The sequence below is a fragment of the Vespula vulgaris genome, chromosome 11, assembly GCF_905475345.1.
Source record: "Vespula vulgaris chromosome 11, iyVesVulg1.1, whole genome shotgun sequence".
Taxonomy (NCBI): Eukaryota; Metazoa; Arthropoda; class Insecta; order Hymenoptera; family Vespidae; genus Vespula; species Vespula vulgaris.
This window is the reverse complement of record NC_066596.1, coordinates 1250370-1276915: the sequence shown is the minus strand read 5'-3', so window position 1 is coordinate 1276915 and position 26546 is coordinate 1250370. Positions and strand designations below refer to the sequence as shown.

Below are 26546 nucleotides of genomic sequence, written 5' to 3'. Positions count from 1 at the left end.
GACGCAGAAGCTATCGAGGATTTTTTCCAAAAAAGAAAATTAAAAAAAAAAGAGAGAGAGAGAGAAAAGGGAAATTTGTCGGTATCATTTTTCACCCTGGTAAACCTCGTTCCGCTTTTTTGTAATCGATCGTGAAACAGAGCATGATGAGAGGAGCGTGCACCCCTCAATGATCAAGAGAGGAAAACTACGTTCTACGGTGCATGCCGCATGCGCGAGCACGCTCACGAAATCTCTCGAATTTTTTTCTCTCCTTTTTTCTTTTCTTCATTTTCTTTCCTTTCCTTTTCTTCTTCTTTACTGCTTGATTAATGACTTTTCGTTGTAGAACAACCAAAAAATTTATATCGCTATAGACTTCATTGTCCTCGAATTGTTGTTATTATTTTTTCTTTTTTTCCTTTTTAAACAATACTTCTTAACCTTAATCGAGTTTATTAAAAGCTCACATTTTTTATTATTAATAAAAAGAAAAAGATACGAATAAGAGAAAAGTAATATGCAATGGATTGCAAATGAATTGTACTGTTTGAATTTTGTCGCATTATCGAGTAGTATTTTTCTTTTTATTTTTTTTTTGGTTTTTACAAAAAAGATGGTTTTTTTTTTCTTTTCTTATTTTTATTTTAAACAATTAGATGTCATAAACGTATTACATATCCACTTGTTTCGGTAGTCTCCGATATGATCTTTAAATTTCACTTCTCAAAAGTATAAAAGTTCCCGCCTTTTTGTGATGGCTTCTACGATTGGCTGAGAGGAACACCTGTTTGGTGTTTCACTTTCATCTGGAAACCTCGTTCGTCGAGGAAATTCTCACGCGATGATTCTCTTTCTTCCTGAATCCCTTTTGCCGAGAAGTTGGTTCTCGATGTATCATCTCTGATGTCTTCATCACTTGGAACGATCTCACTTTCGAATTTATCCTTGTCCTTGATGATTACGATTTCAAAAAGAAAAATATACGAATACGAAAAGATTTATTCTTACATTTCGTTTGAATATTTTGATAATATAAAAATCGACTTACATTTATCTTATCAATATTACTTTCATTAATTAATAAGTAAGTATTTTCGCTAAATAAATATTCATTATATATTTCAATATAATCCGATATAATTCAATAAATGCTCGGAATATTTATTTTCCTCGATATTTATAATAGTGCATCAATATGTAGTATAATTGATCAATATAAATAATTAATCGTTGAACTCTTGTCTGGATCGTGCTCGAGATTTTTTTTATATATATTTATATATATAAATATTGACCATTCGTTTATGAATAAAATATTGACAAATCAAAATGTTTATTAATATTTTAATAAAACTATTCACAAATTTTTGTATTAATCGATACAATACTTACTTACTTATTACGATATTATAAACACTCGACAATTTCTTGATTAATATCGAATTTATTCAAAATATCAATCCGATAACTAACAACCCTAAAAATCTATTCTACAATAAGCATTAGAGTCAAACTTAAAGGGGAGGAAAAAACGAAAGAAAGAAAGAAAGAAAATAAACGAACAAAATAAAAAAACAGAAAAGAAAAGAAGAATAGAGAAAGTAGTAAACGAATGAAATTGGCTTAAAATTAAAATATTTCATTGACCAGAAAAATAAGAAGACTGTATTAAATCGAATAAACGTTATATTGGAGAGTTGGAAAAAAATGGCGGCCGAAGAGAAAGACAGCAGACAGACAGAAAGAGAGAAAAAGAAAGAGAAAAAGAAAGAGAAAGAGAAGAGCTTTTTGCTCGAGCAATAAACGACAAGAAAAACGATAGAGACAGGGCTGGTTGGGGTCGGACAGGGTGGGGGAGGAGGGAGGTAGGGGTGGGTGTGGCGGCACCGGTCTGCTGGACCTCTGAGTCATCGTCTTTCGTCTTTCGTCCCAGACAAGCACGTTCGGGTCGATTGCCAAGAGTCGAAGAGCCGGTTATGCTTGCTACTCACATATACACATACGATATATACAGATATATCACACATAATACATACACACAATATATATATATATAAATACATAACATATACGTATATACACATATTACGGATTAACACACGTAATATTACATACACATATAATATATACAGATATATACGTATTAACAGTACAGAGCGTGTGTAAATATATAAAAGTATATACTACGTGAGTCGAGTTTCTGTGTATGTGTCTCTATATCAGAGAAATTACTCGTCTCCATCGTCTCTTCTTCAGAACCATTCACCGGTCCCACGAACGCTACTTGAATGCGATATCCTTCGAGACGTTCCTGATTTGAAGCTTAGCCTTTTGTATTCTTTACATTTTTCTCCCTTTTTTCTTTTCTTTTTTCTCCTCTCTTTTTCTTTTCTTTCTTTCTTTCTTTCTTTCTTTCTTTCTTTCTTATTTCCTTTGTACGGAAATATGATTAAGAGTCTAGTGAATTTTCACATTAGAAAATAAAAGAATGAAAAGGGTAAAAGGTTATTCCTCATTGAAAGTTGGTATTTATTGAGAATGATTCAATTGATTAATTAATCAAATATTATGATTTATAAAACGTATTTGTTATATATTGTATATATATATATTTTTTATAATATATGAACCGTTTATTAAATCCATTTTTGTTCTCCTTGACTTAAAATTGTTTAACAAAAGCGAAAAGATCGCGTATAATTATAATTGTTATAAACATTAACTTGATTTTTCTTTTCTTTGTCTCTCTTTTGAAACATGAACTTAGACTACTTTCGTGATATAAACCACTCGTACAACGAGTATTACAACGATAAAAAAAATTGGATTAGATACTTTGTAAAAAAATAAGTAATATGGCCGACATTTTTCCGATTCTCGAAAGGTCAGCTTTAGTTTCAATATCGTCAGGAAAGCAGTTTCAGTATGACAAGTACGCGCTTTGCGTTGGAATTCGAGCGTAATCGCCGATCTCTCTGTATTTTCATCGTTTCCATATGGAGTAGTAGGATAGGGGATGATGTGGAGACGGGATAGGCTGAAAGGGGTGGGAGACTTTGAGGGATCATAAAAACGGTCGGAAAAATTTTTGATAGAAAGATGCGACCGTGTAGTGTAGAAGTGAGGTCAAGTGCCAATGTCGAATGTCCTGACGACTTTCGACCTAGAATTTCATGCTCGTTGCTCGGAATGGGCGAGTAATAAGCCACCGGTAGCACGTGTATACATACTTACATGCATGCATACATACATACTTACATGCATGCATACATACATACATACATATATCGATTTACTTAAAATAGAAACGTTTTTTAGTACGTGAATAGCAAAAGAAGAAAGAAAAAAAAAAGAAAAATAGATTTAGTTATTCGTTAAGAATTCTTCTTCTTTTTGTCTTTTCTTTTTTTCCTATTTTAATTTAATTTAATTTAATTTAATTTAATTCAATTCATTTATTTTTCTCTTTTTCTTTTTTTTTTTTGTTAAATATTTTTTACTTGGAACATTTTAATTAAATCATTAATTAATTATCGATTAACGTATTCTGAACGTCAAATTCTAATTTTATCAGACCTCATTTTTCGACACTTGAGTAGAACAGTAAATCAATAATCGATATATCCACTCGTGTTCTTCGAATTCCATCCACGAATTTGACAAATCATATATTCGTCATATATATGTGCACCCCCGAACACCACCCCTACGAGAAAGAAAGAGACAGACAGATAGACAGAGAAAGAGAGAGAGAAACCGATCGATGTGATTCTACGAACAAGCCACTACCGCATTGATTTCTATGCATCTTTCAGTAATGCTAAGGCTCGTTTTTTTTATTATAGCCCTTGTCCGAGCAAAGTTTCCTTTTACGCTAGTAGTTACGTAGGAAGTAAATCGAAGAGTAATGTTATCGTTTTTCTCTTTCTCTCTTTCTTTTTTCTTTTTCTCTTTTTGCTCTTCTTACTCTTCATTTTGGTCGCGATAAAATATGCACATTTTTTTAGAAAATCCTAAAATCAATAAAATATCATTTCGCATTGATATAACTTTTAATCTCCTTTTATCAACGATTTTCACACGACTCCATGGCGATATTACGTTCGAATATCAGCCGATCTTTTTGTTGACAGTGTCAACTAAGATTAGCATTAAACGACTCTTGTAGTTATTTTTACTTTGGTACGATTGCTTATGGTGATATATTTTTGACAAGAATATCGTTTTGAAACTATTGATCAATAAAAAATGTGCTTGTTTGATAATAGATTCTTTTATAATAATGATATAGTAATATAGTTATCAAGAAAAAAGAAAGAAAACGAGGCAACGATAATATATTTTAGCAATATTGTAATAATATAATGTACATGATGATTATAATAATATTAATAGTAACAACAATAATAACAATAACATTGTTATATCAATAATATTATAATCACTAAATTTAAGTAAACAAAGAATTTGTGATAATATTATTTAATAATATTATTTAATAACAATAGAGTTATATAAGACTATAATAATAATAAAAAATAATAATACTATGATCATTAATCAATGAAACAACGAACTTTCCACTAATGTCATTTAATAACGATCTTAAATAATATATGAAATAATAATAATTATAACAAATAATAATAACAATAATAATAACAATAACAATAATAATAATAATTGTACGTTGAAGAAATGCTTGTTTTGAAGGCTCCGTGAAAAATTCATTTGCGCGACGACATCAACGTCGAAGGCGTTAACGTCGTTAATGAATTTAACCTTGATCTCAATCTCCTTTTCTTTTCTTTTTTTTTCTTTTTTTCCTCTTTTTTTTTCTCTTCTTTCTTAACCTTTCGTCTTTATTTCGCAGCGATTTCAACAGCCTTAACAAGGACGACGTCTACGGGAACAACGAGCTGGCATTCAGAATTGCCGAGCAGCATTTAGGAATACCCGCCCTTTTAGACGCCGAAGACATGGCTTCCTGTTCCGTGCCTGATCGATTATCAATTCTAACCTATCTTTCACAATTCTATCAAACTTTCAAAGGTAAGATTTCTGCGCAATGTCTAACAATTAGGAAAAAAGAAAAGAAGAAGAAAAAAAGAATAGAAAATCAATCTTAAAAATGTTACTCTACTAATTGCTTGAAAGTATCTGAAGTTATTTGAAAAATTAGTTAGGTTAACTATCATGTGACGTCATGTGACTTTGTAGTTGCATAATCAAATATGATTGGGCATATGCGTATATATAATATTTTAAATCTCGTTTCATTTTATCGCTATAAAATTATTTCTTAATACATATATGAAGTCTACAGGGTTATAGAAAGTTAATAATCATAATAATAATAATAATGATGATGATAATAATTAAAATATAAAAAAAAGAAAGACGAAGTAAATATTATAAAGAAATATACATGTCGATCGATCGATAATTCGTTAAAGAACTCTCGACGTTTTATTAAAAATCTGAAAAAGTGTTGGAGTGTTCATTGTTCATTCAGGTAAATTATTAATCGATTTATCCAATGAAAGTAAATAGCTCTATCGACATCAAACTCATATTTTTTTTTCCCCTTTTTCTTTTTATATAACTTGAATTCAATTTTGTTTCGCTTTTCTTTCGTTCGTTCTTCTTCTTATTATTAATATTATTATTTATTATTATCATTATTTTATATATATATTTTTTTCATTCGATCTTTTTTTTTTTTTTTTGTTACACGTATTACATACATTTTATATGTCCTCGTAATAATTAATTCACTAGTGACATTTATCTATCCTAGTCAACTGTTAAAACTAATAACGAAACTTTTCCTTACGTATAGACGGAAGAAATATGGACGAACTTTCGAGTGTAAACGAATCAAATATGGAGAAGAGAGAATACAGAAAATAGAAACTAGAAGGAGAAACGAGATGGAAAATTCGAAGTGTATTCAGAAATACAAATGGTCTTGCTCATGACTGTTTCGCTTTTGAATTTATATTCTTAGTTTTACATTGGAAAATTGTTTCTGTTATCTCTTTCTCTCTTTCTCTTTCTCTTTTTCTTTTCCTGTCAACAAAATTATTATATTATGTTCGCTATAGTGTAAACAAAAGATAGTTAGAAACAAGTTCGTATAGTTAGCATCACCCTATGGCACTTGTTAATGTTATTTTCTGAATACAGAAGTTGTTTCATGCTAATAGCGAGTCAAAGTTTCTCTTTCGCAAATTTGTTCGACCAATCGTATTGTTGCATTTTTCTATGGCTTACGTCACGGATTAATTCCAACGATAGAAAAAAAATATAATTAAAAAAGAAAAAAAAACGCTAAACGTATGTGATATTGATTAATTTAATTTAATTTAATTAATTGTTAATTAAATTTATCTGTTTAAATGGAAAAGATTTGTAGAAAATTTTCATATTTAATTTGGTCTTTTTGACATATTTCGAAAATGGTTGATCCATGCATGACATAGATTGATACTCAATCGAGAATTAATATAGCAAATTGAAATTAAATAAAAAAAAAGAACAAACATGTGATATCGAGAAATTTAATTAATTTAATTATTAATTAAATTTATCACTTTAAAGGAAAAGAAAAAAGAAATCTGTTGAAAATATCTACAACGTTTAATTTGATCGTTCTGACATATTTCGAAAATCGTTGATCCATGTGTAGTATAGATGGGTACTTGATTGAGAATTGGAATTAGTATTTCTAGTATAGCAAATAGAAATAATTAAAAAAGGAAAAAGAATAAACTTACAATATCAACGAATTTAATTAATTTAATTATTAATTAAATTTATCAATTTAAAGTAAAAGAAAAAAATTTTCATATCATTCAATTTGATCGCTCTGACATATTTCGAAAATCGTTGATCCATATATAGTATGGATGATGGATACTCGATCGAGAATTGGAATTAGTATTTCTATATAGCAAATAGAAATGATAAAAAAAAAGGACAGATTTATGATAGCGACGATTTTAATTAATTTAATTATTAAATAAATCTATCAATTTAAAGGAAGAGAAAAAAGAAATTTGTTGATAATTTTCATAACATTTAATTAGATCGTTCTGACATATTTCAAAAATCATTGATCCATGTTCGTAGTATAAATGAAAATTTGATCGAGAATTAGAATTATATTTCTAATATAACAAATAGAAATAATTAAAAGAAAAAAGAAGAAAGGGAAGAAACTTATGATATCGATGAATTTCATTAATTCAATCATTAATTAGATTTCTCGATTTAAAGGAAGAGAAAATAAGAAATTGTTGAAAATTTTCGTATCGTTTAATTTGATCGTTCTAATGTATGTCAAATGTATTATGTTATCCATGTATGACATAGATAGATACTTGAACAAGAATTAAAATTAGTATCTCTAGTAGAATAATTTCTTGCACGCATGCGTATCGCCTTGAGAGCGAGAAATCGAGTTGTTCATCCGTCACGTGCAATTTTAGTGGTAGGCCATTCGCGGTTGGTGGTGGTGTTGCGCTACGTCCGATCGACGGACGTGACGTTTGAAATGTCGCATTGAGTTAACGTCTTGTCGTGACTAAATAGGCCAAATAGGTTGCAGCGTTTTAGGAGAGAAGATGGTACGTCGTGCAACATGCACTATCCATCTTTGATTGTACAGGATGTTTAACCTAATTTCGTTGACAATCTAATAACCACTCCGTTTATAATACATCGTTGTTTTTGATTATATCAAGAAAAAAAAAAAGAAACGTCAAAGGAATTGATTGATTTAAAGAGGACATTTTTTTTTATTGAGGCATAATTTGTTTTTGTTTTAATCGTTCGACGTATATTTTTATTATTATCTTTTCGTAGCTTCTAAAAGTAAAAATTTTATTATATTCATTTGATTTTCTTTTGTGGTTGTTTTTTTTTCTTTTCATTAATTTTTATACAGTTCGATTTCGATATATTTTTGGATACGTTTAAAGAACAATTTTTTTTTTTTTTATTTTGATAGATGAATAAAACAATAAATATATTGTCTTAGTTCACGAATTGGACATATGTCAAAGTTAGTTGAAATCATTTCGAACGTCTCTTTTAACATAAAAGTATCGTCATAAATGCAATAAATGACATTCTTTCTTATTCGAGGTCATTCGAAAGAGAACGAATTCATATCCATGAATCTTCTTCTTTTTTTTTTATACGTATATACAGCAATATTGTGTTAATAAAAATGTGTCCATTCATCGATAATCTTGAAATTTCGAAAACATTTTGTCATTAATCAATATATCATCGCATTTCTATAAAACGATTTCTTTCGTTAATATTTTTTCGTATCATATTAAAAGTATCATCTTGTATAATGGAGAGAAAAACGAAACAAAGAGTTCTTTTTTTTTAAGTTTCTAATTCTGTTAATATTCAAAGATTAAGTATAAATCACACATAATACAATGGTACAAATTATACGTAAAAGTTTCGTGTTATATAATATTAATTTTTTTCTTTTGTGAAAAGAAAATAAAATTATCTCGTAGAAAATTAACGTAATAAAATTTATTCTTATTTTAATTTCTTTTCTCATATTAATTACAGTACGTTATAACAAATTTCATTATCATTAGAAAATTCAATACAGAATCATAATCTACGTTTATTATTATTATTATTTATTTTTTTAATTTATTTTTTCATACAAATGACAGTATGCATAGAATGATAAATTTCTTCGTCGTTAGAAATTTACGACCAGTCGAGTCGAGAATATGTAGTCATAATTTACATTTATTATTATTATTATTATTATTATTATTGTTATTATCATCATCATCATTTCTTTTGTTTTTAATTTAATTTAATTTATTTTTTCATACGAACGACACAAAAGTCTGTATGGAATGATAAAGTTTTTCGTTAAAAATTTGCGACGTAGTCGAGAATATTCAATGTTATAATATACATTTTTTATTATTATTATTGTTATTATTATTCTTTTTCATTTTTCTTTTTTCTTTTTCAATTTAATTTAATTTAATTTTTTTTCCTTTTTTTCATACAAATTACAACTCAGTATATACAAATATACTTGTAAATAGAACGTTGGTGAATTACTAGCTTACTTTCTCCCTTTCATGATGATGCACTTGAGAATCATCTGTGTATATACATATGTGTGTATATGCGTGCATAAACACAAACACACATATATATATACTATATAAATATGTATATATGCAACTTCCATTGTTTCTCACAGATTGACGTCTCTCATGCAGTTTCCTCTGTCGTTAAGATTAATCCCTCATTCTCTTGAACCAGCTCGTTCGAGATAATGAACGCTCCGGAGAAAAGAATGGTCCTTTCTTGTTCTTGTTTCGTACAAGAGTCGTGCGTCAAAAACTACGAAGAAGAAAATAATCGTAGAAGACAAAACATGCTCGCGGAATTAATTACTCACATTTTTGCTCTTTTTTTCCTCTTTTTCTTTCTTTTTTTTTTTCATTTTTTCCCCTTTCGTATTCGATGAACGAACGTACGAACGAACGTACGAACGAAAGAAAAGAAAAAAAATTCTTACGTTGAATAGTATTGAAAATTCGAAAATTCCTCGAACGATGAACGTTAATTGATTCTTTTTGTTATTTATTTTTTATCTTTTATTCTTTTTTTTTTCTTTAATTTTAATTTATTACGACTACTTAAAGAACGGTGACAAACCACTACGACTCTTCGAACTCGAGAAAGTTTCTGTAGCAAAAAGATGTCTCTCGTTTCTCATCCAAAGAAATAAAACTTGCTTCTTGACTTATTAATAAGCTCGTGGCAAATAAAGTTGTTGAGATTCTTTATGAGTGTCCTTGCTAGGTGATAATTAAGTTTTTATTAGTACGTATTGGTAAATACATACATACATACATACATACATATATATAAATATATGTATATTTAATAGTATACAGAAATATACATATACGATGACTTTAAAAGCTTGAACGGCCACTTGTTGAGTTCTCCACAGATTTCTATTCATTTTGTTCGAATCTCTCGTTTTCTTTCTCTCTCTCTCTCTCTCTCTCTCTCTCTCTCTCTCTCTCTCTCTCTCTTTTTCTCTTTCCAACTTTTTCTTTCTCTTTTTATTTGCTGTTAGATTCGAAAATATGTACTTACGTTGAACGATACATAGCATTTTCTAGACACTTGTTGAATCGCCTTGTTGTTATCGTACGTCTAGATCATGAAATTTACATTGTATTCTATCTCTTTCTCTCTTTCTCTCTTTCTCTTTCTCTCTCTCTCTCTCTCACTCTTTTTTTAATCCCTCCATCGAGGACAGGAAAACGTAACTACGTATTATTTTCAATATCACGATCCAGTTTCCTCTAGCGGTCCGTGTTTACGACGAGAACAATAATGACAAAGGATCAAAGCGAGGTCAATAGTGACAAACAGAAAGTCAACATTCAATCGTTATAATATCTTTCATTTTGTATTCATAAGAACAACCTCTCTTTGCATTTTTGATCTACTTTAATCTCACTTTTCTCTATACTTTATATATACGACACGTTACGTGGCAATAATCTCGTTGCTACTGTTACATTTTATCAGATATCGTAGAAAATGTTCTCATATTTATAAAAAAGAGAAAGAGAGAGAGAGAGAGAAAAAGAGAAAGAGACAAGAAGACAGATATGACGATTAACGATCGAATTTACGTTTAATAATATGTCGAGTCTTCGAAACATATGTATGTATATAAATGTAACTCGTTGGTGAAATTAAATTTCCTGCCTGTCAAAGTTTATGAGTAATTGCGAAACTCAGCTGGCAGACGGGAGTATATACTTTTAAGATTCTCAATTAACATATTGCTATATACTACTATGTCTCTCTCGTCATTACGTGTGTGTATTAAGAGAAATGGGAGAAATGCGGAGGCATTGAGAAAAAGAGAGAGAGAGAGAGAGACAGACTGAGAATATGTGTGTGCGCGTGTGTGTAAGAGAGAGTCGACGTGTTGAATCGTTAAAACATCGTTTATTATTTTACTGACATTTAGTAATATTTATCAATATTGTTTCATTTCTTTTCACTGTTATTATGGACAACAGATGTTGAAAATTAATTATAAATTATTAAATTTTATAGGAATCGTGTTATATTTCATCCGTTTGTTTTTATAATCGACGAATTTAATACAACGTTTAAAAGTATTTCCTCTTTCTACGTGTATCATGTTTTTATGATAATTATTTTAACGATTCCATTGCGATATTTAATAACGTTTATCAATATTGTTTCATATCTTTTCAATCGTATTATTCGATCTTATTATTATTGTAAAATGAAATTACGATTTATTTAATTCTATTGGAATTATTTTGTTTTCTCGTTTTCTTTTTACGTTAGGATAGTTTTTTTTATATTTGTTTTTTTTTTTCGTTGCTGTAAAATCGTGAAATTCAAGTTTCCTGTTATGAAAAACAAAAATCATCAAGTACATAATAAAATGGGAACTGTTAATAAAATGTACATAATATTATTGTTTATTGAAAAATATTTAATTAATAATGTAAAAATTGAAGATATTGTATTTATAATTAATTTTAATTTATTTCAGGATCATCTCCTAGCCGTTTAGCGACGAACAGAACGGTCGAGACAACGGAAGAAAGAATCGCCCCGGTTCCAGAATCACCAAAAGCCAAGGTATCGATATATCGAAATTTTAAAACGATGCAATTGAGTCTTAGAGCATTAAAAAAGTAAAAAAAAAAATAAGGATAATAAAAAAAGTAACAGACTTTAATTAATCATCACTATAAGGGGGAAAAAAACTTTCGCTTCACGTAACTTTCTTTTGCCGGCTTTATTTTCTTAATCTATTACATATATATATATTTATCTCATTTAATAGTTATTATTATTATTATTATTATTATTATTATTATTATTATTATTATTATTATTATTATTATTTTATTACTTTATTATTTTATTATCATTGTTGTTGTGGTTATTATTATTGTTGTTGCGCAGCAGCAGGCTTGTGGAGCTCTTTTTTCTATTTATTTATTTACTTTTTTTTTTCAAAGCTTTTGATCAAAGCGTCGTTCGAGGAAGCATCTTTTTCTCTATTTTACCAACATTTTTTACTCGCCGAGCTTTAATCATAATATTATTTATATACAGGGTATGTTAAAGTGTTTCGAACAAATTTGAACAAAAATGTATATTTATATATACCTGTCGATATCTATGTCCATGATAAAATGAAATCAATCCGATTTCTTTCTTTGTTTTTTTTTTTTTAAATTAAATATTTCATCAAATTAGTAAGTTTATAATCAGTTAAACAAAAACGTTTATATATTTTTTATTTCAATCAACACTCATAATAATCCAAAATTTTGTACAGTACACAAAAAAAAGAATCTTGTTCTTTTTTTTTCTTTTCCTTCTTTATTAACGCAATAACTTTCTTTGAGAATTAAGTCGCAATATTTTTGCCTACCCTGTATATACCCATTGCGAAATTCTTCATCGCAATCATCAATTCCAAATAATCCGAAATCCAAAGAAACGAGAACGTATCATTCTAGCGTTACCATACGCCATTGCTATACGCCGCTGCTTTTATATCGTAGCTTTCTATTTCTTCTCTGAATAATTATTATTTAAATAGAAATAATGGAGATAGAGACAATCTCTCCTACGAGGAATAAAAAGAGGCGGAGGATATTGTCACGTGATCGAGATCAAATTAATGGCGATTATTTCTTTTTCTTAATTAGTTCTTTTCTCTTTCTTCTTCTTCTTCTTCTTTCTTTTTTTTTTATTTCGTTTCATTTCATTTCATTTTCTTTTCCTCCCTACTGTTCATTATCTTTGTTTCCTTGTTTCCTTTTTTTTTTTTAAATCACTCTCCCTCGTTTATATTTCTCTTTTCACGTTTTTTCTTTGTCTTTTTCTTATCACTTTCTCTCCTTGTTTTTCTTTTCTTTTTTTTTGCATTTTTTCTTCCTTTTTCTTTCTTCTCATACTTCTGTTCTCTCTTTTTTCTTTTGCTCATTTTCTTTCCTCATCTTTTTATACAATTTTCCTTTCCTTTTTCTTTCCTCCTTTTCTTTTTTTATTATCATCCTTTGTCCTTGTTTTTTTTTCTCCATTTCATTTTCTTTCTTTCTTTCTTTCTTTCTTTCTTTTTATTTTCTCTTCTTATTTCTTTCACCCATACCCCTCTTCGTATTCATTTCCTCTTCTTTTCATTTTTCTTTCATATTTTCTTCTCGATCGTATCATTTTTCTTGATCGATCGATCAATCTGATGTGCCTTTAGAAAGGCAGACGATTCTTATCTTTCTCACCTTCTTGTATATCTCCGTTTCGCAATCAACTGCGTTCCAACATTCGAAGAGAGTATCTGCTCTCGAGAATCTTCTCGTTATATAGGTCGTGCACGGGCGCACCCCGATACGATGCATCCGTCTTTCTCTCTCTCTCTCTCTCTCTCTCTGTCTTTATCTATCTATCTGTCTTTTTCTTTCTCTAGTAACCCGTAAAAGTTCTTCAAAGGGAAAAAAATAAAATAACTATGTATTGTGAGGAACATACATACGTTCGCTTCGTATGCAGTTTACCTTGACATCGACTCGTCATTCTTCTTGTAACCATTGCAACAACGAAATACCATCATCGAGATGCACTTTTGCATAATTTTCTCTCTCTCTTTCTCTTTCTCTTTCTCTTTTTTATTTTTTTTTTCTCTTCCATCATAAATGGGCAATCAAAAACGAGTGGTAACGCGATGAAAGGCCATTAAGCTACTCGTCGGTCATCGTAAAACTATAATGAAATAACAACTTTCGAAAATGTGCCAACGAGTTTCTATCGAAACGAATATTGTATATACTTTTGTCGATTCATTCTATCGTCTAGCTTAGTCTCTTTCTCAAAGAGAAACAATACGTTCCTATAATGCGTTTCACCGGAACCGTTAACATTCCGCATAATTTGCGAGAAAATTAATCGTTCTATGTTTGAAGGGGCATATATTCATTGTTATGCATTGACTCTCCGTAAATCTAATTTCCTTTTAGTATTTAAAAATGAAATTAACGTAACGTTAAATTAATAGATATATGACTTTTAATAGGAAATATTGATCTTTATAATTTTTGTATTTTATTATTTATTTATTTAAAGGACAAAAAAAGAAAAAGTATATGAGTTGTGTAACTTTGAAGTCATAATTGGTAATATAGCAGATATTGTGTGTGAATATATATATGGAATATTAGTATTATCACATTTAATTATATTATTTTCAATTCGTGTGTAACAAGTAATCTTTTCTTTTATATAAAATTTAACAATGGAATGATCTACAAAAAATTTGTTTTTCTTTTTTATTACTTTATAATTTAGAAAAAAAATTTCTTTTAAATAAAATGTTTCCCTTTTCTTATAAGGATTTATTATTTATTATCTAGTGGCCATGTCGATAATACTTGTAGGATGCGAAACAAATAATATTCGTCAGAGTCTAACAAAGATTCTTATTGATATATTTATGTATAGTTGTTAATATCTTTTGTTTTTTTGTTTTCTTTCATGTGCTTCAAATTTTGTCTCCTATTTTTTTTTTTTTTTTCATTTCTCATGTGTAAAACGTACAGAAAAGAAACGCAAATATTTTCAAAAATACTCGACGTAAATTATCTTCATGTAGCTAAAAAGTTATATGACGTGACAAGTAGGAAAAATGATTACATAAAAAAAGAAAAAAAAAAGAGAGAGAAAAAGAGAGAATTATTACACGAATCTTAATAATTATTAAACAGTACTGTTCTTGCAAAATACGAATATACAAAATATATGACAAGTCACCATTACTACACAGAGCTCATTAATTATAAACGAATGATATAACAACAATGAGATGTCAACGATAAGTCGTAGCAAAAAAAGAAAGAAAGACAAATTGAAAATAAGATTAAAATAATACAGATTTATGAACGTGTGATTTCAAAGTTACATAAAAAAAAAAAAATTCAAAAAATCCAAAGTTGCACCGAGTCGAAAGTATATCACAAACGAATGAAATGTCAGCGATAAGTTGTAGCAAAATAAAAAAAAAAAGAAAGAAAAATTGAAAATAATACAGATTTATTATGAGCGTGTGATTTCGAAGTTACATAAAAAAAAAAAATAAATAAATAAAAAAATAAAAAAAAAAAGAAAGGAATCGGAAGAGATTAAAGAGGGTCAAAGATACAATTTATTATCGTTTAAGTGGAAACCTCGTCGAAATTTTCATATTTACCCTTTCAACTGTACAACGCTCGTTTCTTTATCTTATCGTGGTTATGGAAAATGGGACAGACATTGTGTCGTCTCGAAGGATTTATATAATTTTTACTGTTGGCCATTGTAAAAGTGACTCATCGTTTCCTCACAAGCGTGACTCTCAATGTCCACGTTATGTTGTTCTCATCGTCGTCGTCGTCATCGTCGTCGTCGTCGTCGTCGTCTTCGTCGTCGTTGTTGTTGACATTGTTACCATTATTATCATTCTTACTTGTTTTCGTTGTTTAATACCGACGAAAAGTCAGTCTATTATTTAAAACGTACGAACTAAACGCGACCGGCCATTCGTCGCTCTCGTCCTCTTATTGGAAACACGTGTTAACTCCTCTCTCACCGTTTATTTTTGTTCCCCAGGAGGAAAGCTTGGACTTAATGGGGCAATATAAACCTGAAATATTCTGCTAGAAGGTAATTCGCTTTGTCGTTTATTGTTTTGTTGCTTGTATCTTTCTTTTCCTTTCTTTCTTCCTTTTTTTCTTTTCTTTTCTTCTCTTCTCTTCTCTTTTCTTTTCTTTTCCTTTTCTTCTGGTTTTCTTCTTTCTGGTTATATTTCTTTTTTGTTTGTTTTCCTTTTCTTTTTGGGGAATCTTGCATGCTCTTATCATATTTTTTTTCTCTTTCTTTCTTTTAATATTTCGATTTTTATTTCTTTTTCTTTTTTTTCTTTTTTCTTCCCATTACGCTCTGATATGCATGACGTAATATCGTTGCAAAATGAAACCCTTTATTTCCGAGTAACATCCATTAACATCAAACATCTTTTTGCTTATTTTACTATTTTTTTTATTGTTTTATTTATTTATTTATTTATTTATTTATTTATTTATTTATTATGAGTGATATATATTATTGTAGAGTGAGTTCGATAATTTTTTTGTATCTTTCTTTTTTTATATACATATTTTTCTTTTTTTCTTTTTCTTTTTAATCTCATTGGAAAGAAACGAGAATTAAATTTTAGATTATGTTCGTAAGAAGGTACACGTATACAGTATTTTAAAAAAATTCTTTTTCTCTTTCTCTCTTTGCTTCGTATTCTCTTTCTTTTCTTTTTGTTTTTCTTTTCATTTCCTTTTAAATAAGCCAACGAAATTATTGTTTATTCGTTTCCCTCTTCATGTATGTAATATATAACTTTATACATACATTATGTAAATAGAAATATTCGAATACTCTTTCAAAAATGAAAGATTTCAAAGTTCGGATAAGAATCTTTTGAATTTGTGAATACGTGTAAATTGTATTTTGTTTTCTTTTAGAACTTCTTATACTCGTTTTGTCAACGACGATAAAAAAGAAAGATATAGTACGACATAACCTTGAAAGATATACAAATCGTCGGAGTTTATTTTTCTCCGATTAGTTTAAATTATTTTTAACAATTTTTAAATATTTTTAAATTTATCGTTACGTGCAAGCATTCGAAACGAAAATAATACTTTATTTTCTCTGGTCATTCGTAAAAAAATATTGATTTACGTAGTACCAAGTTATTGGATGAATAATCTTAAAAATAATAAAAAGTATAAGATTAATACGTTGGTTTCGTTGTTAAAAATGTTCTATTCAATTAATCAATTTTATTCCATTTTTTAATATAAATGCATTAAAAATGTATACTTACATATGTAAATTATTATTTTAAATATTAATGATCACCGTCAGTTCGTCCATTTTCATTGATTTCATATTTCATAGAAATTAAAATTTCCTATGAATTTTATTAAAGCAATATATAAACAAAAAAGTGTGATCAACCATAAATATATAGAATATTATTTTTGCAATTTTTAAAAAATTTTCATACACAAAATTTAACATTTTTAGCATATTAAAGTTTTGTTAAGATCAAGCGCGAACTCATTGTTGGATAATTATACCAAACAAAAAAATAACATCATTATAAATATATTTATAATAATAAACAATTTCGAAATAAAATAAAACAAAATTCGACAAAATAAGCACTAAAACAAATAAAAAATAAAAAGGATTATCATTAACAATATCCATAATAATAATAACAATAATAATAATAATAATTGTAATACCACTAGGAACGTTAAATGAAACGAGATTAAACGAAAAATTCGTGACGGTCAACGTGTTGTTAACTTGATGAAAAAATGAAAACTTGTTGAGAAACTTGAGGAGAAGAAACCAGAAAATAAGAAAAAGAAAAGAAAAGGAAATAAACGATCGAGAAAAGAGACGCGTTGGTTAGGTTCTATCGGCACGGTGGCACGCTATTCTATTTATACGTCGTTGGCTCGTGCGTGCGAACGAAAAGAAAATAAAAGAAAAGGAAAGAAAAGAAAACAAAACAAAAGCTAAGGAAGGAAAGCCAAGAAGGAACGCACGCGTCGATGAGAAGCGAATAGAAATCGGGCGCACGGTCACTACACTCTCTCGTAGTGTCTCTTCTTCTCCACTTGACTCGAGTAGTACCAACCACCATACCATACTTCTGCATCGCGTCTTTATTTTCTCATTTTCCCGCCTTTGAAATCAATTAAAAAAAAAAAAAAAGAAAAAACAACAACGTGAAAAAGAAAAGGAAAATTCGTTTCTTCATAACGTGTGTTTTTGACATTTTTTTTGTCTTTTTCTATTTTTTCTTCTATTTCTTTTTTTTTTTGTAACGTAGTGACGATAAGACGTACCAGTGCTCGAAGTAGAAAAAAATTACAATGCATTCGTCGATCGATCGGTAACGAGTAGTGTTTTCTTTCTTGTTTTCTTTCTCTCTTTCTTTTTTTTTTTCTTTTTGTGAACGAAATTAATCTTACGATTAAATGTAATAATTAAAAAAATATTAATACGTGAAAGAAGAGCTAGGTATAGCTTTTTGTCAAAATTATTTTATGTCTCTTGTTTCTCTTTTGGATCTTAATTTAAATCTACAATTCAAGCACTTCATTCTTTTTCTTTTTTTTTTTTTATAGATTAACAAATATAAATAAATTACTAAGAAATATGTTAATAAAATTCGTAATACTGACGATTGAAATGATATTAGAATGTCTTTGATTAGAAATTTGCATCGTGTAGAGAAGATAATCATTATACCTAATAAAGTAAATTTCTTACTTAATAATAAATTTAAAAACCATCGATAGAGATTTTGAACGCTATGCATCAGCTTTTAACAAACACGTAGTTATTTATAATACGGATTTTATAAATAATGTACAGTTTGGGACATTAAAAATCGTCGAATAAATTGTTCATTGATATTACAGTAAGTACACATATTTAAATATTTAAAACTTCAATAATAATAATAATAATAATAATAATTATAATTATAATAATAACAATAATAATAACAATAACAATAATATTAATAATAAGAATAATAACAATAAATAAAAAAACTACCAAGTACATAATTCAAATCTACATAAATTAACACGACTGGCGACAATGTCGTGGTGGTTTTGTGTGGTATTAACGTGAGTCCCCTAACAAGAGTCGGCAGATAAACTCGTTAACTCGTACTCGTCGAATTTGCATATGAGCTGGCGAGAAAAGGAACGACGTAACTCGGCTCTATCCTATCGTTTCTCCAACGTAAAAGGTGTAACGAAGTGGTAATGGAAATAAGCGGGCTTCACTATCTTATTCTCTCTGTCTCACATACACACACACATACACGGACGCACACATACTCTTTTAGTCTATAAGATTTATTTACAAGATGGAGGATGATAACCAGTATATGCATATATGAAGTATATGCAATATATGCATATACGGTATATGAAATTCATATATGATATATGAAATTCATATATGGTATATGAAATAGTGTGTAGTATATTTTATGTATAGAAAATCAGTTTAATCATGGTGTGTGTATATGTATAGATATATTACAAAATAAATTTTATTGTTTTCTTTTTCTTTTCTATTTATTTTCTTTTTTTTTGTTTTATAAAATTGTTTAGCTTAACTAATTGTATCAGTTAATAGTTGAGAGTGTTATATAAAATCATTCTCGTTCTCTCTCTCTCTCTCTCTCTCTCTCTCTGTCTCTCTCTCTGTCTCTCTCTTTTTCTCTTCTCTCTCTCATTCTATCACACACATACACACATATCATTTTGATGTATAAAATTTATTTTCAAGATGAAATATGATAACAGTATGTATGCATACTGATATATGAAATAATGTAGTATATTGTATACATAAAAAATCAATTTGATTATGGTATGTACATACATAGACATATTGTAAATACATTTTATCTTCTTTTTTTTTTTTTACTTGTTTCTTTTATTTTTTGTAGAATTGCTTAATTAATAGTATTAGTTAATAGTTAAAAATGTTACATAAAATTATTCTCTCTTTCTCTCCCTTTTTCTATCTATTTATCTGTCTTTCTCTTTCTCTCTCTCTCTCTCTCTCTCTATCTCTATCTCTCTCTGTCAATGTATAAGATTTATTCAAGATGAAGAAAAGCATGATGCTAAAGTATAACGAATAAAATATATTCGATTATTAAATTATGGAACATATCGTAAATGCAGTTTCTTTTTTATTTTTTATTTTATTTTATTTTTTTTTTAATTACTAACATCAGAAAATTTCTTTTTTATTCATTTTTTTATAAATAGTATAATAATAATAACTGAAAATAACTAATTAAAATCATTCTCTTCATAGAAATTTATTTACAGTATGAAAAAAAAGAGACATGATGATGATTGACATCATTATGCATATGAATAAAATAACATAGAATATGTTTAACAGATGATCACTTTTCCCATTATTCAACATTTCCTTTGTTAAATTAAATTATAATATAACAATAATCGAGAGATATAAATTCAATTCTTTTTCTCTCGATCTACGAAATTTCTTTTCAAAATATTGCAAGACCATAAAGCCTAGTATATCTAATACGAACGATATAACATAGAAAAAATGATATTTGATTTAATTATGACGTATATACATAAGTTCATTACACAATTGTACAATACATTTTCATGTCTCGTTTCTACTTTAATAAAAATTTTCTTTTTAATTAATAATACGATAATAATCAAGAGTGGTAATACTTTTTCTCTTTCTTTATCTCTCTCTCTCTCTCTCTCGAAAAAACGTGATTAACTTAAAAAAAAATATATAAATAAATAAAAAACCCACACAAAATAAAAAGAAAATAATAAGAAAAGGAAAAATAAACAAAAATAAAAGATAGAAGTTAATAAACATGAATTTCTTAAAACAGGTGGGGTCGCGTCTGGGAATGCGTCGAGATCCGTGCGCGTCGTGCGGACTTCCGGTTTTCCTCGCGGAGAAGCTGGTGATCGGACACGCAGCTTACCACCGTACCTGCTTCCGTTGTGCCCGTTGTGGGCACCAATTGATGCCTGATAGTTATTACGAGACTGAAGAGAGTCAATATTGCTGCGAGACCTGTCCGGACGAAGAGAGAACCTTTTTGTCGTCATCGACATCGTCGTTATCGTTATTGACGAATCGTCGTTTAAAAAAATATAGCGACAAAGGTAACGAGGAAGAACAAGAAGGAGAAGAAGAACAGGAAGAAGAAATAGAGATCGAAGGAGAAGAAGAGGAAAGAGAAGAAAAAGAAGAAGAGGAAGAAGAAGAAGAAGAAGAAGAAGAAGAGGTTGAAGAAGTGAAAATGGCGGACATGGTGGATAACCGAGTTTCCGGTAATGGCCACCGAAGGTCTCTCAGTGACGAAGAAAAAACTGAACGGAAGATGGTATTAGAATTAAAGGACGATGAAAATATCATTGTTCTTGCTAGGAAACGATCGGTAGACGCACAGATACCAGATTTGATATCGCAGACCTCACGAATGAGGCTCGACTTTATGGCGAGTCAATTGTTCTCGGAGAGAAATGACGAGAATATCGAGGATGAAAGGACAAAGAGAAATATATTCTCTGGAGAGGAGAATGAAGAATTAGAGGAGGGTGATGAGGTGGAGGTGGAAGCAGAGGCGGAGGCGGAAGAAGAGGAGGAGGAGGAGGAGGAGGAGAAGGAGAAGAATAAGGAAGTCCTTCGTACGGAGGAATCGACGAATCTCGATGACCGACCTCGACCGAGATTGTCGAGTATCGAAGATACCAAGAATTCCAAAGAGGAAGCTATTAATAATTCGCTTCCAGAATCGGAGTCAATTATTCATTCGAATCGCTCGGCGACACCTTTGCAAGATGAAACGACGCTTTCGCATAGCGATTCGAATAAAGTTCAAATACCGTCCCCACCTGTAAGAACAAACAAGAGAAACAATGTGCCAAAGGAGGAAGCTATTAAATGTCCCACGAATGAGAGTAACGAAAGTAAGGATGATCGTAGAATCCAAGATTCTTTAAATGATTCCGTTGAAAACGTTACCTTTTTAACTGCTGATGAGATCGATCCTGGGACAAGTAAAAAATATCCAGAAGAATTGAATCCCTTTAAAAGCGACGAAGAAAATGAGGAAGAATATCATACGATTTTGAATAGTAGTACTAAGAGCATTAGCAAGATCTCGACTAATCCTTTTGATGATGATATTGCTCATGAAGAAGAAGAAGAAGAAGATAAAGTAGAGAATGAGGTTCCTTTGCCAGCATCGAAACCACCACTCACGGTTCTACCGGCTAAACGGCGTTTGACTGCACCACAGATCAGTCTCAATCCGTTCTCCAGTGACGAGGAAGATGAACATGAAAGTGATACGGAGAACAAACGGATTATGGTATCTGGTACAGTGCCTATACCCAAACCACGTACTATCACGTATGTTTTCTTTTTTCTTTTCTATTTTCTTTCTTTCTTTCTTTCTTTCTTTTTTTTTTTAATTGTTGTTTTCATTATTCTTCAAATGACGTTCTAACAACGTTAAATTTGTAATCTGTTTATATCTATACTATGAAGTATTATCAAATCCCAAAAGATTATACGAATCCTTGTTTATTTTCAATCGTAGAAATACAACCGAGCTGGGATTGATTCAACGGAAATCCGATCTAAATCGTAGAGGCGTTTATGCATCAAACAGCTCAATAACTAGTTCGGAATCGACCTCGACGCCAGGTGGAACATATAGAAAGAAAAAACCTGCACCGTTGCCACCAACGGCTAAGGAACTGTTCCCTTCCACCGGCTATCGTGTACGTTTTTTATATTATATTCTTTGGAATGACTGTTTCGTTGGATTCTTTTTTTTTCCTTCGTCCGTTTTCTATATCATGTTCTTTTACTGTTTGTTTTTTCTTTTTTCGATTATCAGAGCGTGTCTCCCCGTACTACACCACGAACACGAAAGGCGAAGCCAGCTCCTCCTCCACCTATACCTACGAGCACTCCGAATGCGTCCGTCAATACTCCTTTGGTTCTTGAAGAATCTCCGATAAATCAAGCCGATGATATCGGTGATGATACACGTGTAAATATGTGGGAAGATCAGAAAAATAACAAGGACGAGGCTAATAGAAACAGGCAAAGCTTGACTAGCGTTTCCTGTGTAGAAAGTCCACAATTTAAATCTTATCCGGATAAGAGTGTTCAAGGAAAGTGGAAAAGGAAGAAGGGACCAGCACCACCACGTCCTACGCCACATCGTAGAAAAGTATGAATAAATCGTTTCGTTATTTAGGAGCGTCTTTTATTCTTAATATAGATATATTAATATATATATTAATATATATATATATATATATATATATATGCACACATACATTCTGTTCTTTATATATATAAACTTATATATTAAAATTTTTTATTTATATGTATCTATAAAATTCTATAAAATTAATTATTATTATTATTATTATTATTATTATTATTATTATATATTAAATATTAATATCTATAAAATTCTTTATTTATATATGTAACATATATATATATATATATATATAAAGAATATATTTGTTATATTTGAAAATGTATCCTTTCTAATATCTTTTAATATTTATATTTTCTAGATCAAAGTTATGTCCATGAAAGATGTCAAATTAGAATTGGATGAAATAGAATTACAACAGCAAGGTTTGGAAAGGCAGGGTGTACGTTTGGAACAATTAATTAGAGACAAATGTGAAACAGGAGCACGAGTTGATGGTAAATTCGTAATAAAAAATTATAATGTATCTTTTTTTTTTTTATTACTCGAATTTTATGTTCATTAAATTAATTCTTTCAGAGTCTTCTCTGAGTATGGACGTCGAAGAACTCATTTTAGAATTATTTGCTTTGGTCAATGAAAAGAATGAATTGTTTAGGAGACAGGCTGAATTAATGTTACTACGTAGACAACAAAGATTGGAAGAAGAGCATGCTGATGTTGAATATCAAATACGTTGTCTTATGTGCCAACCAGAAGCTACAAAGACAGATTTCGATAAACAGAGAGAAGAAGCTTTAATACAAAGGTATTGTAATATAAATGTAATATAAAAAGTATTATAATATACATTTTTTAATAGTTAGAGATTACGTTTATTATAGTATATATGAAGGATTATAATACACATATATATTATACTAATATTATACTATATTATACTATTTTCACATTTTTATATATATTTGTATATATACATAAAGTAAAAATTAAATTTTTGCAGGTTAGTAGAAATCGTAGAAAGGCGAAATGAAATAGTAGAATGTTTAGAAATGGATCGTAAAAGAGCAGTCGAGGAAGATAAGAGTATTCACAAACATATGGGATTATTTGCTGGTAAGTATGATATATATCGTAGGAATTAATAATAAGATAATGTTATAAAATAAATGCTTTAAAGTGAATGATTATACGTTAATGTTTTTATAGCTAGAAACAAAAGCGATGCTACCAATAGTAACAATGATTCTTCTTCTAATTCCACGAAAACGAAAAAAAGTAAAATAAAAGAGAAGATAAAAGAGAAGAAGTTCAAAAAATTATCTAAGAAGGATGCCGACAAGGACGTGGATGAGACTGAAGTGAAACTCAAACGCCATAACAAGCGGAAGTGGTTTTGAGTTATTAAATATTAACTGTTAAATATTATTAGCTATAAAGTTTTTTGCGAATAAGCTAGTTATCGTTTAATACTTTTATAAATATTTTTAACGCAAGATTTGTTATTTATAAATACAAAGGATTACCATAAAACACTAGTAATAAATATAACTAATGGTTCAATAAAAAATAAATATATTTCTTATTCAATTACTATAATACAACGAACGTAATAATAATTAAACATAACAATGTTTAGATATATATATTTTTTTAATTCGATTAAATTTCAATCCTTTTTAAATATCTGTAGTATTTTTACAGGTATATGACTTGATTCGATAGAAACTATTTGTTCTGGTATATCACATTCCAAGTAAGTAAGATTATGTTCTCCTATAACCAAAATTATTTATTAATATAACGAATCTTTCAATAAATAATATTTAATATACCTTATTTATTATTAAAAAAAAAAATACCTAATTGATTGAGAAACGTTTTTACGGTATCCTCATTACGTATTGTTGCGGCAATGATGGCATAATTGTTAGATGTTAAGAGACAATTTAATCCAATTATTAATGAATAAAAAGAAGTGCTTTCATATAGTATATCTGCACCTATGATAACGTCGTGAACTATTAAATCTTCCCTGATATATTTGCTTATATCTTCCCATTTCAATTTTATTACTTTTACATCTGAATCATTACATTTAATATGTAACTTTAATCTATCATTTAATATACAAGTTTCAGCAGATATTTTATCTCGAATAGATGATAAATTAAATCTCACGTTATTACAAAGTATATCTAGAACACTTTCATGGCAATCAGAAAATATGTATTGCTTGGGTGAACAAGCATTTATAATACTCAAACCAGTTAGTCCAACTCCGCATCCAAGCTCTAAGATATTTTTACCAAAAAATTGATTTCTATTTTTAAAACACCATGCTGCCAGATGTAAAGCACCCTGTTTGTAATAATACTCGTTTATATATATATATGTATATAAATATGCAATGAACATGATATTGTTTTTAACAATTTATATCAAATCTACCTGCCAAACGCATAATCCAGTTGTTCCCTTGGATATAATATTTATACTTTCTTGTATCGTAATATATTGTAAGTCTCCTTGTTCTTGTAAAAAATGACGGTAATGTAAATCTTTTTCAGATAACGATAGTAAGTTACAATAGGCAACAAAAATATCGTCGTCTATCTCATCACCGTTTTGTTCTAACTATAAAAAAAAAAAAAAAGAATTGGGAAAATAGATGATGCTACGAATGAATAGTAGTTTCATTTTTTTAATATTAAAACAAATTAATACCTCGCCAATTAATAACTTAATAAATGCTCTCTGATAGGAATATTTAACAGGATATTGTTTAATCAAGATATTATTCACTGTACTATCTAAAATTTTTTTTTGAACATCTATACTAATCATACCATTTTCCTTTTCTTGCTTCAATTTCTGGAACTGAAGAAAATGTAAATAAGAATTATCCGATTATTTTCTTTTATTCGAAAACAAAAATAATCTTGTTTACCACCCACCACTTGTTTGTGTTTATTTATTGAGGCGCAACAAAAAAATAATTTTTTCAAATCAATAATATGGTATTCCATGTTAGCTAAACTAATTGCCCGAACGTGAACATAGGTTAAGATACACAATACATGTTTAAAAGTATTTTATTGATTGAATTCATTAGTTTAATATTTATACACCGTTCCTATTTATTTTATTATTGTTACAATATTATTAATTACAATTGTAATTATAATTTTATCATCACAAACTGTTTTGATCTTTTCATGATAATTCAAGATCTTCGCGTTATAAAATTCTACTTGTCGAAAAAAATATCATATGGCTTTGAATCGAAGAACCACGAAAGAACGATAATAGAGAGAAATCATAAAAATTCTTTGTGTAACGGAAGTCGTACTTCCGCCATTTGATTGCGCCATTTTTTTCTTTTTCTTTTCTCTTTTTTCTTTTAATTTTACTAACCTTTTCCTCTCGAAATACTGTCGATTAATTTAATACATATCTTATTATTTTATATCGAGAAATGTATACTCTATATGAAGCATTAATATTTAATTAATCATTCCGAAGTTTGTAAATATTAATTTTTCAAATTTACCGCGAAGATAAAATTGACGTCTCAATATGGCGA

At 29.0% G+C, this 26546-nt stretch overlaps 2 protein-coding genes across 10 annotated transcripts in view; one reads left to right on the top strand and one right to left on the bottom strand.

The window, feature by feature from the left end:
* LOC127067601 (MICAL-like protein 1) overlaps window positions 1-24534 on the top strand; it is a 59136-nt gene extending 34602 nt beyond the window's left edge. For 6 of the 9 annotated variants that reach the window (XM_051002709.1, XM_051002705.1, XM_051002706.1 and 3 more), the window contains 9 exons: window positions 4856-5034; window positions 11609-11697; window positions 20600-22131; window positions 22322-22505; window positions 22625-22963; window positions 23322-23457; window positions 23540-23768; window positions 23964-24076; window positions 24170-24534. In XM_051002709.1, coding sequence (XP_050858666.1) covers window positions 4856-5034; window positions 11609-11697; window positions 20600-22131; window positions 22322-22505; window positions 22625-22963; window positions 23322-23457; window positions 23540-23768; window positions 23964-24076; window positions 24170-24360 — 2992 coding nt within the window. In that variant the 3' untranslated portion in view covers window positions 24361-24534. Of the gene's footprint in view, window positions 1-4855; window positions 5035-7360; window positions 7614-11608; window positions 11698-15711; window positions 15766-20599; window positions 22132-22321; window positions 22506-22624; window positions 22964-23321; window positions 23458-23539; window positions 23769-23963; window positions 24077-24169 lie in introns of those variants that run through there. The other 3 variants (XM_051002711.1, XM_051002710.1, XM_051002713.1) reach the window with 3 other exon arrangements.
* On the bottom strand, window positions 24519-26327 carry LOC127067618 (protein-lysine N-methyltransferase EEF2KMT). The gene is made up of 5 exons (XM_051002792.1): window positions 25918-26327; window positions 25688-25840; window positions 25412-25597; window positions 24823-25321; window positions 24519-24736 (listed from the first exon to the last, which is right to left on the bottom strand). The coding sequence occupies exons 1-5, from the start codon at window positions 25987-25989 to the stop codon at window positions 24630-24632; spliced, it is 1017 nt and encodes a 338-aa protein (XP_050858749.1). The 5' UTR covers window positions 25990-26327; the 3' UTR covers window positions 24519-24629.
* Between the last annotated feature and the right edge of the window lie 219 nt (window positions 26328-26546).